Source organism: Onychostruthus taczanowskii, unplaced genomic scaffold (assembly GCF_017590055.1).
Source record: "Onychostruthus taczanowskii isolate IOZ18803 unplaced genomic scaffold, ASM1759005v1 scaffold77, whole genome shotgun sequence".
In the NCBI taxonomy this organism is placed as follows: Eukaryota; Metazoa; Chordata; class Aves; order Passeriformes; family Passeridae; genus Onychostruthus; species Onychostruthus taczanowskii.
Genome location: NW_024505561.1, coordinates 4185481 through 4200601, shown reverse-complemented (window position 1 = coordinate 4200601; position 15121 = coordinate 4185481). Strand labels below are relative to the sequence as shown.

The 15121-nt window shown below is 36.8% G+C and overlaps 1 protein-coding gene across 3 annotated transcripts in view; it reads left to right on the top strand.

Annotated features, from left to right (window-relative positions):
- The first annotated feature begins 5148 nt into the window (after positions 1–5148).
- Positions 5149–15121, top strand: part of DOCK9 (dedicator of cytokinesis 9) — an 83560-nt gene continuing 73587 nt past the window's right edge. For 2 of the 3 annotated variants that reach the window (XM_041423412.1, XM_041423414.1), the window contains exons 1-2: positions 5151–5432; positions 12412–12528. In XM_041423412.1, coding sequence (XP_041279346.1) covers positions 5319–5432; positions 12412–12528 — 231 coding nt within the window. In that variant the 5' untranslated portion in view covers positions 5151–5318. Of the gene's footprint in view, positions 5433–12411; positions 12529–15121 lie in introns of all 3 variants that reach the window. The other variant, XM_041423413.1, reaches the window with a different exon arrangement.

Here is a 15121-nt window from a genome sequence, read left to right as displayed (position 1 = left end):
TAAGCTACTGTATAATGAGATATGCCATGTCTGTGTTAATAACTTTAGCCAAATTCTTATTCTGTGAAATAAAGCTTTTAAAAAATGCATTGTGCAGAACACTATGGATCCAATAGAGACACTCACTGCAAGAATCCTTTAACTTTATACTGCTACTGAAAGAAAGGGATTTTTTAGTCCGGCTTCTTGAGTGGTAGTACAGACCTGTACATTGGTGTTACTTTTATTCATTAATGAAACCTACTCATGATTGAGATCTCTTCTGTGTAGTATCTCAGCATCTCTGTTCTATCCAGGCTACTTAACTCTCTCCCTAAAAATAGTGTTTTGAGAGTAATTTTCCCTGCAATGCAAAATTTGAGATTGCATCATTCATACTGATTTAGAGATACCTCTACAAAGAGTGGTTGTTGTTCTCCCTGTTATGAAATAGGCTTATTTCTTGCTTTGCCAAAGAAAGTGAACATGAAAAGTTGCATAATGTGTAGCACACTCCTATCTGTGTCTTACACATTTTCTTTTCTCATCCCTGTTTCCAGCTGAGGATGTTCTCCTTATTGTTGGGACTGCAAATTAGACATTTGCAGTGTTTGTCATAGAAGGAGTCTTCCTGAATTTTCTGTTTCGTCTGAGTGTAGCATGGATGGCAGGGAATTGCCAGGTGAATTGCATGCTGCATTCCATCTGCTATCAGCCTTTTTCTTGAACTTGTGAATATGTTCTTCCAGGGAAGAACTTATCTGTTGGTCACTTAGGAAACTTGGCAGCATTAAGATATGTATAGCTGCAACACTGAATCTTTCACTGACTTGTGAAATGTTAGCCTTGAATACAGCTGCAAGGCAGGCTGCCAGGTGTGGGAGGGCAGTGCTGGAATGTCTTGTACTAATATAGATGAGAGCAAGAAGTACTGGTTTTTAATGGTCCTTGTCACACTGCTAAGGTGGGTCCATATTTTCAGTTGAGCTACTGCCTTAAAAATCCAGCCCAAACCAAAAACCAACCAACCAAAAAAACCCATCCCCCAAAGCCCTAGCAAAATAAAGCATCAACCCCCCTCCAGTTATCCATCCTTCTAATTTTTGAATTATTTTTTAAGAGATGCTGTGAGTTGCCAGAGAATTTAGAGACACAAAGTGGAGAGTGTAACCACAGAGCAGAGAACAGGTGTAAGGTTTTAGCAAATAATATAAAATCCTTCTGTTTTCCCATATACAGGACATGTAAACCTATTGTAATATTATTCCTTCTTCTCTTCTTCTCCCCAACTTCTCCCCCCCAGCTGCTATAGGTTAAGGACAGTTCTTTCCCTAGAACAGCTTACAGAGGAAAGTTTGGTGCCTGTAATGATAGCCAGTAGGTTTAGTGATCTTAATGCAGACTTTAAGTAGGACTTGAAGCAAAAGAACGGCCATCAAATGAAACTACTCAGATTTTAGACTGTTCCTACACAGAGGTTGGGTAGTCATCTTTTCTTCCATTAAAGTTCAAAGGAAGTTCTCATATCCTGCCTGCTCCCTTACCATCACTCACTTTTTATTTTGTGATGTTGTGCATGAACTAAGTAACTGAAGTGAAAAGTGATTTGAAGGAATCAAATAATTTGTCTTTTGGACAGCAGATTGGCTGGATGAATCACTGGGGTATGGCAGAACTACTGAGAACTTTGTTACATATGTAATTTTGTAATTACTTAGGCTGTTCCTTAGGACTGTGTGATGCAAGAAGAGATCCGAATATTTGGCTGTTGGAAGTGTTGTAAAAACTATGGTTGCTAGAAGTACCATGTGAAGTCCTTCAAGCCACAGTGTTTGTAAAAAGATGAATTGCACTGTTTCCATAATAACGTGAGTTATTTTGCAGATGGGTCTCTAGATAGTAATTTCCTGTAGTTTTGAGAGCCATGTTGGAAATACAGTCAGGTTTTTGTACAGTGATATTGTGATATTTTTTGTGTATGTGTTATATTCCTGCATTTTCTGTTGATCATTATTGAGGTAGCCAACTGACTGATGCAATAAACTGAGTATTTTTTTTTTGTTACCTTTTTTAAAATTGCAGTTAAGGAGGTTAACTACAGGTCACGTAACAAGATGATAAAAGTTTCATCATGTCTTAAAGTTCTGGTTTTCATCTTTCACTTTTTGAATTTTACTGTATTATTGGGAAATTGTTTCAATACACTATTAAAGTAGCTTAAATATTTTGACTGTGTGATGCCTGGATAAATAATATCTCTTGGGATTTTGTTTTGTTTGCTTTGATATTTTTGCTGTGGTTTTTTGTTTGTTTGCTTTTCCCCCCGAGTATTTTTACATTAATTAAATTCTTGAGGTAATCACTAAGTCCTCAACAGAAAATAAATATTGGAAGTACACATCAGTTTGGCAGTTAAGGTCTGTTCTATGCAGGATACAGTTCCAGAGGTACTGCCTCACACTTCTGTTTTTGTTAAATGAAAGAACCTCTTCTAAAGGTATATCAGTGAGTGAAATGCAAGCTAGAAATTACATGAGTCATTCATAAGGAAAAATAGCTTCTATGTCTTTAAACTGATGTTATAAAAATGTTAGTCTGTTGGCTTTCTTCTGGTCCCTCACCACATTTTGAGAAGAACAGGAAGAATGGCTGGGAAAGAAAATCACATTTATAATGAATTAAAGTAATGCATTGCATTCAGGAGAAGTACCTGACCAGGGTAAAATAATGTTGCCATTTAGAAGAAGAATCCTTTGTTAAATTAAGCAGAAGAAATGCTACTTACAGTGTATATAATTTTAAAATCTTTATTAGTGTAAGTGTTCACAAATGCCTTTTGTATAATAAGGTTGTGCATTTCTGTTTGCAGTTAAGTATAATTGCAGACCATCTCAATGAAACAAATTCCTGTTTGGCAGCTGCATCCTCAAGTAATGGTGTAATTTAGTCTAAGCTGTTCTGTGCTTCCGTTCTCTGAAAACAAAGGGGGCTGGTGCAAAATAAAAAGTGTAACTGAATGTTCTTGAACTATTGTGTACCTTGCTTTACACAGGAAGATCTGTTTTGTAAATTTGACTAAACTGCTGGTTTCCTTCTTAACTCTTAATGAAGCTTCATAAAGTACTGTTTTCTGGAGTTTGGTTTCTCAGTATGAGAGAGGCAGCTTAAAAAGTACATGGATTGAACTTGTATTTCCTAGAAAAAAAAGTCAGAAACATAATAAATCATTATTGTCTGGACTAAAATGGTATTATTTCTTTGTGTCCACTCTTTAGAAACGTAGTTGCATTGTGGACTCAATTTCAGACTTGTTCAGACTCAATTTCACAAGTGCAGGCTGAAATAGGAGTATGTTATACAATTGTGAGAGTGGAGAGAAGGGGAAGAGAAAGGGAGATCAATGTCTTAGGTCTGAAGAATAAGAAACTTGTGCCTTCTTAAAAATTCTAGCAATAAAGGAGGATATTTGTGCTTCTCCACAACTTCATCTGCTTTCTGCAGTTTAAGGTGACTTTCTCTTCTATTAGAGAATAGATAAAAGTTCATGCCAAGTTAAATTTAGGATGTGAGTTATATTGAACTGAGATAACTAACTGTCCCAAGAGAACTGAGAACTGAATGAAGGTGGTGGCTTAGTTTCCACAGCTGTCTGGTTTCTTAGTAGACAGAGAGTCTAAAATAAGGATGTGTTTCTCTGGGGAGTTGAATTTTCTCTCAGATGTATTTTTGCTTGGTAAATACAGCTACTGAGGTTTGTGAACTTGGAGGTTGCAACTCATTAGTGTTGAAAAGAAACAAAGGGAAAACCAAAATATTCCTCTCAAAACCTGGAGAAAACTGCTCATCACTGTTCACTTTTTTTTTTTCCCCCAGGAGGAATTTAGCTAAAACTACTCTGTGGAGAAGTTGGAGTAGTCAAACTTTAAAAATTTCCAAAAATGTCAGCTAGGTTGCATACAAAATTCCTTTGCAATTGCACAGAAATGATTCCAATAAAATTGCCGCTTCTTATTTTGCCAGTGTATGAGTGTGCTGAACAGTGGCTGTAAGTAGTGGTATGGTAAGACAGCAGGTTGGGTTAAAAAAGCAAAGTTGAAGCATGACTTGTCACCTGCCCAGGGAGGTGGTGGAGTCACCATCCCGGGATGTGTTTAAAAAAAGACTGGATGTGGCACTTGGTGCCATGGTTTAGTTGAGGTGTTGGGGCATGGGTTGGACTTGATGATCTTCAAGGTCTCTTCCAACCTTGTGATTCTGTGATTGAGTTTATGTTGTAATTAAGGACCAGAATGAAGAGAGCAACTGCTGAGCACTGCTGTAGCCTGGATATCCTGAGGCCAAGAGACCCTTCTGCAAGCTGTTCACCAGACAAGGCTGACACCCTGCAGGCTTCTGTGCTGGCCAAAGGCAGCGAGTGATGGCTGGCTGGTCTTCATGGCTGCACAAGTGTCTTCTTCCCAAGTGTCTTCTCTCAAAGTGTTTGAACATTTTGTTACATTGTCTTCTCCGTGTTTTTGGATGCTGATCAGTCATGGACACCTACAATGTTGAAGGTTTCTGAGGAGTGAGGAATGAGCAAAAATAACATGCAATACAGGAGTGAGCTAACTGACTGATGAGAGGAAAGAGGCAGAGGGATCCTGGTAGTTGAAGAGTTAATTTTTTTGAATTTTATTTTGAGTTAGTATCTTTGTAAAGTATGTAAGATTTTTACTGTGAAGGCAATTTGGTATTAAGTGAAACTTTTAATATGGATTTAGCACTAAGATAAAAAGGATCATGCCCACTCTAGCCCCAAAAAAGAGCAGTGTATCTGTTCAGGGAGAATGTCCTTGGGTTGTGGTGGATTGTTGATAGTACCTGAGTAAGTGACATTAATGCAAAAAAATTTAAAAAGCACAATACTCAGGGTTTCATACTTCTGAGAAGATACAGTTGTCAATAAGTGACTAATTCTTACACTAAAAATATTTTTGAATTATTGCAGGCTTGATTTTATACATGCTGTAAAAGACTCAGCCTGTTTTACATAGTATTTTTAGATATGCACATTCTCTTTTGTGTTTGGCTCATAACCTTAAGGCGTTAAAATGGATCCACCTTTTTTTTTCTTTTCCTTCCCCAGAGGAGTACAGCATGTTTAGGGGCTGGCCTTTGTTTGTCATGCATTCCCACCATAACAGATTTAGCAAACTGCAGCTGAGAAGTTAGAGTAGTTTGTACTTTGTGCTGCTTGTGCCAGGGAAAAAGCTTTTGTTTTCACTGAATCACTGGCATGTCGATTACTTTGATGCCAAAAAGCATACAGTTTTGCTGCTGTCTGTGTTTTCAATGAAAGAATGCAGGCAAGAACAATCAGAAATCCTAAGAAAGAGCTTTCTGTAGAATCTCCACAGAAGGGCAAGGATGCAGGTCCTTGTGAAGTGCAAGCGGAGAGTCCTGTGGTTGTGCTGGTAAGAATTCTTTAAACAAGCTGTCTCTTCCCTTTAATAATTCCTGTTCTCTCTGTCAGTGAAAAACTTCATAATCTGATGCAGATGAGAAGTTCCAGCATTCTTACTTGTGAATAATTTGCATTTGGGATTTAGGTTTGATTCTCTGTGTGCTGTCTGCCTTTTTAATTGATTTTTACTGTTCTAGTTTACTAGATCTTTGGTTCTCTTTGAGTGTGACTTTGGAATTTGGTTTTCAGACTAGCTGCTTTTCAGTCTCTTCTACCTAGCATATCTAAACAGCTCTTTGAACCTAGCATGAAAACTGCATTTGCTTTAAAACTCTTTCTAGCACCTCTGTTTTTAATTGTCCAGCATATCTTCCAATTAATGTATCTTTGATCTCCCTAAGTGTGTGTAACTTAAATGATCAAAGAACTACCTAAATAATTAATGACTACTTCTGTTAAAGTATCTATCTATCTGTTAAAGGACTTATTTTTCAATTCTTTCAGTGCACTTTATTTAGGAATTTAAAGTTTTAAAATAGCTTCCAGTGAAGGAAAAGGGGAGTTTTCTTTCTGTGGGGGAAATAATCAAATAAGAGCTATTTTGTCTGAAACACTTATAGACACTTAGTTCTGTTGAAACTTTAATAGTACAGCAAGAGAATGTAGTGAGTGAGCTGCAGTGAATCCACCAACTCTCTTCAGAGGAGGATTGGTAAACTAGTACTTACTTATCAGTAGAAAGAAGTACTTTGATAGTTCTTACTAAAATTCCAACTTTAATTAGTATTATTTCATGCTTAATTGCTGCTGCTGATTGTGCTCTCTTTATTTGTCTGCCTGTAGTTGTAGTGGGGTGATCTTCAAATTATAATGTTCTTATTTGAGCTTCACACTATGTTTTTAAGAATTGAACTAAAACATTTTGGCCATCTGCATTTAGTAATACTCATCTGTAACTTTTTGGGAATTGTTACTGTGTATAACCGAAAGCTTACATGTGTGCTAGTAAAACAAACTTTCTTTTCGTTGTCACTGGTTTTTTTTTGGGGCTTTGTTCTATTCAGAGAGTTGTTAGTAGAATGTGGGTTTTTTTTTGGATGGGTGTGTTCCGATTTCTGGTCCAGATTTTCATCAGTACAATATGAGCTAATCTTCTTTGTGCTTTCCTGCCTTTGGAGTGTTTAACTTTATTTAGAATTGTTTTTATTCCCCCATGAATACTCAGAGAGGATATTAGTGTTTCTGCAGATACTTGGAGTACTGCAGCTAATCAGCAAGGCACATGAACTTATTTAAGAAAAAAAAAAAGTATAAAACAATACTGTGTTTACTTATCACCATTTAAGTACCTCCTTATAATTTTTCAAATGCTACTTAATTTAATGTTCATGGAATAATACACCTCCAGTGTTTGCTCTCATGTTTTCATTTTTGGATAAAGTGCATGCATTCAACACAAAGGTCAATATTTAAAGGGAAGAACATTTAGGTTTTGCATAGGTCACAGTAAAAATGTCTTCACTGTCATTTCAGTTACTAATTTATTCTTAATCTGTTTACATATATATACACAAGTGTATATGTAGCATAATTATAGATCCTTTTTCCCTAGTTGTTGGGAAAAGCTAGATGAAGTGGTGCAAGCAACCTGCAGCAAGTGTGCTGCCAGGCACAAAGCAAAAAGTAAGGTGTAATATTTCATTTGACATTGACATTTGGGTCCATTTTTATTTCCGTGGGCTGTGATGTTGCAGTAAATTTTTACTGGCACAGTGAAGGTGGGTACCCTGTCGTAGGTGCAGGGTGCAGTAAGGTAATAACTGACAAAGTTGCTAGTTGCTGTAACAAATTCTAAACAGCAGAACTTCTTGTTTTCTGGGTTAAAAACCTGGGAATTACATTAGATAGCAATCCTCAAAAGCATATGAAACAGTAGGCTTCTTTAGTAGTTTACTAGAGTAACTAGTTACTGTTTACTAGAGTAAACAGTAGGTTTACTCTGGTGATACTTCTCATTTACTAAAATATTTTTTCAAGTGTGGATGTATTTCTTTTGTGCAAATATGATGTGATTTGCCTAGCACTCAGATTAAGTATTCTTTATAAAGATGAGAAAGAATCAGCTGTCAGAAAGCAACGGGTTTTTTGTGATATTAATTTCTGTCATATTCATTTAATTTTTTTGTATGTTTACTGGGACTCTGTTGGAGTATTGACGGAGCTGGGTACCTATAACTGGAAGCATCCCATGTGTTATTGAAACAATGTTATTTGATTGAGTGCTGTACCAGAATTAACTTTTCCTGATTAGGTGGGTGGGTTCATGGGGAGAGTCATCTGCTGCTTTCAGTGCTGGTATGTCAGTTTGTGTGCTCCTTTGTGTCCATGGGATTTGAATTACATTGCGTCCTAACTTTGCTCTTGAGGTTAACAAGCAAGACGAGCCCATGGAAAAAGCATTTAGATTTTCCAGGTGGTGCCTCAAAACCCTGCTTGGGATGAGCTGCTGTTGTGCTAGCTGTTGTAGAAGTTGCTGGATGAGTGTGCCTGCTGTCCAGCTGCATTTTGATAGTCACAAGTAGTAACTGCTCATCAAAACATTTGATGTTTCTGGGAGGTTGGATCTTTTGGAGGTCTTCTTTCTGCTTGGAAACTTGCTGGCAGTATAAAATATAATATTAAAAGTAAGCTCTAGAGTGCAAATAATTTATTGAATTAATTTTTAAAACCTCAAGCTAAGCAATTTATTTTGTGTTTATTATGGAACAGTATATAAACATGGAGCTGTTACCCATATTTAGTATTAAATAATCTTACTGTATGACCACAGTGGTTTTCCTCAGGCTGCTATTAAGAAACACATAACACCTATTCATCTATTTATATGCTGCTTCCTGCTAGTGCCTGTAGCTCCATTTTGCTCCTTATGGGAACTTGTTAATTTGCAGGTGTATAAGCCAAGCATGTTTTTATAAGGTAAATGATGTTTTGTAGCAGGAGGCTAACAATATTGAGTGTGCTTAGCCTTACCATCTTTTGTTTTCTGAGAAGAGAATTGGACAATAACAATTGTCTCAATTTAAGCATGTGAGAAAAACATGTCCTGTGGGTTTTTTTTTTTTCTGTAATGTGTAGGGTAGATAATCACTGAACTCTGAGATTAAAATGTATTTTATCTGATGAATTTTGACACTGCTTGTCCAAATATATATACTGTATTCTGACAGATTAAAATGCTTGCTGTGTGGGTGTCATGATTGCTGTTTTGAAATATTTCCTATTTCTGATAAGTTTCCATGCCTATAATACTCAGGCAAAACCCAAAGTGGTATGGCAGAAAATTTGCTCTTTTATCTTTCAGAAATATAGCATTGGCTGGCTTGAGACCAGCCATGAACGCCTATGCTCTTAGCATTTTCCTAGATTGCAGAAATAAAAATGTTGTTGGCTGCAGATTAATAGGAAAAGTTAAGCCTTATTGTAAAGACTGACTTTTAGTGCCTATAAACTTGATGTTGCAGTTTTAACTGGGCTGAGTTTTATCTGTGTCTGCTGGTCCATAAATTGTATTCAACAATCGTGTAACTACCCATCATATTTTCTTTTACATTACATTAAGTAATTGACTGTATTTTATTTTTTTTTTAAGTTTAGAAGAGCCTGAGAGAGAATCTGCTTCCTTGTGCTGTTTTATGTCTGGCTAAATGCCAGTATCAGTGTGTTGTTTATTGTTTTCTTTTTTCATATCTGGTCCAAACTGATAAAACATCCTCTTCCTTTTGAATCTGACAAATGACTAAGAAAGAAATGACTAACATTTAAGCAAAACCCCAGGAAGCAAATTCTTCATTAATTTTTACATAAATGATATTTCTGCAAATCAAGTACCTCACTGATTAAATAGGAGAAGTCTGTATTTAAGACCTCAGCTCCAGTGAGGTTTAGATTCTTTAAAAGCTTCTCATGAGGGAGGAATTTTTTTTGTTCATCTTGTGTTTACAGCATGCAAACAAAATATAAGCAAAGCTTATATTCTTTTAAGATTCCTTTTCATTAATTTTATAGTTGTGGTAAGCCAGTTTTGTGACTATAAGGCAAAGAGAGGCATTTGCAATTAATTGGATGATTTCTAAAGCTGCATTTTTGGGTTTTGAATTAGCTGTGCTAGACAAGTGTGTGTGTTTGCATGCCCATGAAATAATTTTAGTTGTGTTTTCTTTAAAAGTAATCCTTTTCCTCTGGTTTTGCTGGTAAAATGAGAGAAGCCAGCTTTCTTCCAGTCTTCACCTGTCACCTTCCTAAGAGAATTAACAGGAGGATGGACATAGCTCTTCAGCACCAACCCTGCTTTTAATGGCTTTAGGCCAATTGTAAAGCCAAATCTTTTCAGCTAACTGCAGAGACTAATGCAAATCAAATGGTCCTTCTCTGCACAGTTTAATTTGCAGTAATTTTCAGCTAACTGCAGAGACTGTCTATGCAAATCAAATGGTCCTTCTCTGCACAGTTTAATTTGCAGTATTTATTTTTGTTTCTCCTAAAGGTCAGTCATCCTGCGCCACTCTCAAACCAACCTGTCACCACAGCATGTTGTGTATAATTTCTCATGACAAACACTTGAGAAGAAGTGGTCACACGGGAAAGGCAAACTTGACCAAAAGGAGTGGCTGGGCCATGTTACTCTAGTAGTCTCTAAACCTTGCTTTAACTTAAAGTGTATTGCATGAGGGCTCAGGCTCGGGGGTTGGCAGGTGGGCATCTTGCTTGCCTGGATAGGTAGGGAGAGACCTGTTACACTGAAGGTGAGAGAAAGGTGAGCAAAGGGTGTTTTGTTTTCTGGCTGATGTGTTGCCTTGTACTTCATTTGTAGACCAGTAAAGTTTGAAATGCTCTTTGTATTCTGTTATCCCTGTGCTTAAGGAAGAAAATTTGTAAAGGACAGTTATTGCTTTAGTGAATGAGTTGGAAGAGGTGAAGTTACTGTAGTTTCTTTGGAATCAGAACTGGTTATGACAATCCGTTGGAGTGAGGCTGCTCAGTCTGAAATTTTGTGAAGGGGTAATTTTGCAGTGTCAGTATGTAGGAAATGTTTCAAATAGTTGGGCGGACAAGGTGTTAAGGAAGTGGGGGGCACATGATTTCATTAGCTTGGGATTCACTGCAGCAGTCTGAACACTCAAATGCAAACTTGCGACCAAAATATTTTGTGTGAATTAGTACATTAGAGAAAACATAATCTTTTCTTAGGTTGTGTGTGCCTTCTTAATAAAAGCATAATCTTTTTTTAGGTTGTGTGTGCTTTTCTGAGCTAAATTTTCCAACCATTTAAGCTACAGAAGGATGCATGAACATAAACTTAAGCCTTTTCTGATGGACGCTGACATTAGTTCTTGGCTTTATGATAGCTCATGTTCATGAATGACAGGAGAAGATGAGGCAGTAGCTGGGGTTCAGGTCATAAGCTCTCCAAACGTGTCAGAGTGGATTATGGAGTGAACTGAACAGCCCTTCTCCATCTCATCTGAGCACAAAGATGTCAAACAAAACATAGTAATTATGGCTCTTAGAAGTATTGGTCTGTGCTGTTATGTTGTTGCATAGCTAATGCACTTCTAGTAAATCCTTCCTGTGTGATTGTAAATGCTAGCTATTTTTCTTAACAAAACACATTTTTTTCATAATTTTTAGTAGATTTTTCCAGACTTGGCTATTCTTTGCCTCTTCAGCTGCTATGCTTTGTTATGTTCCCACATTTTTCTTGCCAGTAAAAAACTACTCCGTGGTACATATGAGGGAATCTCAAATAGCTTTTAAATAGCCTGTGACCTAAGCCTGAAAACTTTGGTAACTTTCTCTGACCAAATCTTTCCTAATTCCTTGACAAACAAATTTATTCGCTTCACTATTGAATGAAGAAAACACCTGTAGGGTGTCTCAGGAATATTATTAATATGCTAGTGATTAACATCAGTTACTGATGGAGCTTTTTTCTGTGTAGGACAATTAGAATTTGGAAGGTTATTGTCATGAGTTATAAAAAAAATATATAAAACTTATCATTTTACCTATAATGATGACAGAAGCTGGTCTTGCTGCTACAACTATCTTTAATATACCTTACCTATAACTTAGTACCACTGATCTTGAGAAAGTATAATTTGTAAAGTCTCTTGAAATTGTTCCTTGTAAAAAAATGTAATTTTATGTCTGTTACTGTGATGCTGAATTTTAGTTGCGGAAAGTTCAAGCTAGATTGTAACCCCATATTTGCATTAGTTTTGCACACTCCAAGGCAGAGCTGCCTTGTTCAGAGCTCTGTCTAAAGCTGCTTTGCCATCTGACCACTTAACAGAATGTTTGGCAGGGTGAAGGTTTTTCTCTGTCTGATTGTGCAGGGGCAGCTGTAATGCCTCATTTGTGGAAAGGGGTTTTAATGTGGAATCAATGCACAGTTACTGAGGAAAGCTACTTGTGCAATTAAGAGGGAAGTAGATGGCCTATGGGAATTTTGAAAAAAAAAAAAAATAGAAAGAAGGAGGAATGTCAATTAGCCTGCCCCTGCCGCAGGTTACTGCTGAATTGAAACACAGCTCAGTCTTTGAGCTAAGGTTGTTTTCATTCCTCTTAAGCCCAGATCAGAGCTTTCTAGGCTGTATCAAGCAAAGGCAACCATCAACATAAGAGACTAGTAATTTTTTTATAATTTTTTTGCAGTGAGAATACATATGTGATTATGCTAATAAGCTCTGGCTTACTGGATTTTGTGAAATAATTCTGAGGCAATCAGCATGCTTGTCTCTAATTGTCACTTGCACTTCCCCATATGGTGTAACATGACAAAGTCTGCATTTTGAATACTGTATGTTTTTGATGTAGATGCAATATAATCCTGCCAATCTTTTAAAGAGTAACTTCTAGAATAAGTCAACAATTGTAATATTCCCTCAATATACCTGAATTTATTTTGATTTTTTTCTTTTTTCCTGTAGGCAAAACCAAAACTTATAGAACCAATAGACTATGAAAATGTCATTGTTCAGAGGAAAACACAGATTTTGAATGATCCTCTACGTGAGATGCTACTGTTCCCTTATGATGACTTCCAGGTAATTTAATCCACCCTGGTTTTGTTGTGGGGTTTTTTTGTTTGTTTGGGGTTGGTTTTTGGTTTTTTTTTTACCACAGGTTTTTAGCAGTAGGAGCCATGAGGCGATTACTCCCTATTTCTTTGTTTCTTAACTCTCTTTAGCTCCAAAAATCCCCATAAAATCTTTGCTGTGAGTCTTATTACCCTAATTGATTTTTTCTTTTAGATACAGAAGAAATAGCACAATTTCCTCATCTGACCATATTATAAAATCTACTTCTGCATCTCAACAATTTTACGCCTTTTGAAGTAAATGATCAGTCACTTTTAGATATTCCCCCTCCCTTTCCAATGTAGGAAATTATGTGATTACTGTTTAAAAAAAGCAAAAAAAGCACCTGCTTTCTTTAATTCTTAAACTGATTTTTCCCCCCTCATTCTTAATAGTGAAGGACATGAACCTGTTCAAATGCAGTCTTTTACTCTTAGCTGCATCATCCCAGCCAAAAGTATGTTCTAGCAAAATACCCCTTACATAACAGAGTTTCTGACTTGATTAAGCCAGACTGAACCAAGCTTTGTGATAATCTTGTTATATTTTTTTTAAAGACCATGTTTATCTAAATAAATAGTTTACTTCAGTACACCTTTTAAAAAAATCTTCTTGCGGATCTTGTTAGGATAACTAACAAGCATCTTAGACACTGGAGTTGGAGTAAATAGTGAGCAAAGTCTCTTGTCCACATGCCCATACCTGCAATCGAAATGTCTGAAAAGTATGCAGACATCTGAACAGTCTGTAAATTAATTTTATTCAACCAAGTAGTTGGACCTAAGTTTGTTTACTGTGGAGAAAGTTGATGATGAGTTGATGTATTTCTACAGAAGGACATCTAAAATCCTTGTTATAAATTGCATGTTGAATTTGTAATGAATTTTCTCTGGCCTGTTAGAGTGCTTACCTGAATGCACCTGGACTCTCTTTTTAATACAGTCTGGGGGCTTCTTTTTCTTTGATTCTGACACGAATAACTCTACTTGTAGTCTTCCCACTCTCAGCTAAAAAAAATTGAGTTTTGGGAAGCTACAGTTATTTAGAGAGGAGTTCGGGCTTCATGTGTTCCCAGCCACACATGAAAGTTTGTAGGATGGAAGTAAGACTTCTTGAAAAGGATGTTGTACTGAGGGAAGTTCTCGAATATGGAATCTCTCCAGATGATACCCTGCACCAGGTGTTTGCTTCAGGACTGAAAATCATGAGTTGGCTACACTACCAAAATCCCCTTCTGTAGTGTGCCTCTTCAGTATCACAGATCAAGAGGAACCCAGGTTACTTCTGCTGAGTGTGCTCTTACCTGATTGACTGGTTCGCTTAGCAGGGTCATTCCGGTGAGCAGCTCTGAATTATCAATGCAGAAGAAAGAAAACCATTAAGAATATCCTCAGGCATTTTGTCTGAGCAGTCTGGGGGTATGGCTGAAGTGTTTAACTGCTATTTCTAGTGACCTCCTGCAATAATTCTCCCCATGCCTGTATGAATGAAGCTAATCCATAGCTCTCAGTCACATCCTTCAAAAGGCATGACTGAATTTTGTCATAAATCGTAATGGCTTTTGTCATCCTTTGCTTGGATTCTGTGGTCAGATTTTCATCAAGGCGGGCATTAAAGTGTGTGTTACATCGGAAGATCTCCTTCAAGTAGTCACAGTTTTGGAATATAGTCAGTTTTCCTGTGTCTTTATCCCTCAATAGTATAATATCTGAACAAGTTTTCTGGGTTTCCCCAGTTTTGGCAGAGTCTCATTTTATATGTGATTTACGTGAAGACTGATTTGTGCTATCAAACTTTTATTTCCTTCGAAGACTTGCTGGCACAAGCTAACTCCAAATATTTTTGTTGTACACATGACTCTTCTGCACTACTTTGATCTATCTAGCTTGTTTTCAACAACACAAAACATTTAAATCTGTCATTCAATGTATTAAGGAAATATTCCCAAGTCGTAGAACAGAAAACTCTTAAATGCTTATTATTTTTATTTGAAAGTTAAACCGTTTAACCCTGTTCAGTTTTCGTAGCCATATTTACAGGTTTGAAATCACTAGCCATTGTATAGTTGCCAGTATCATTTGAATAATTAAAAAAATGTAAAGGCATATTTTCTGTGTTTGCCATTCAGCTTCACATGTATTTTTTTAATTCCTCTATCTTGTGGCTGTCACTCAGTCTATGAGCAGCTCTTGGGTAAGCCATGGCTCAAATGTTTGATACTGGCCTCATCCCCCTCAAGAAAAATTTAAAATAGTGAGCTAGAGCATTTAGAACTACCTGGAAACACACTTATGACTGTTTATAGGTGGAAATGCCTACCATTGTCTAGAAACCTGTTCAAGCTATTTTCTTTTAGAGCATTCAGTTTTTATCTTTGCAAAGTTCTTCCTCACACTTAGGTTAAATTGATTACAATGTAAAAACCCTTGCCTGGGAAGGAAGTCCAGCAGTGTTAATTTATAATGACATTAAGAGTAAGGCTATTTTGTTCAGCATGGCCCTAAAACTAGCACTTAAAATGGCACAGAAAATACTTAGCTTGCAGTACTAGATATCACTT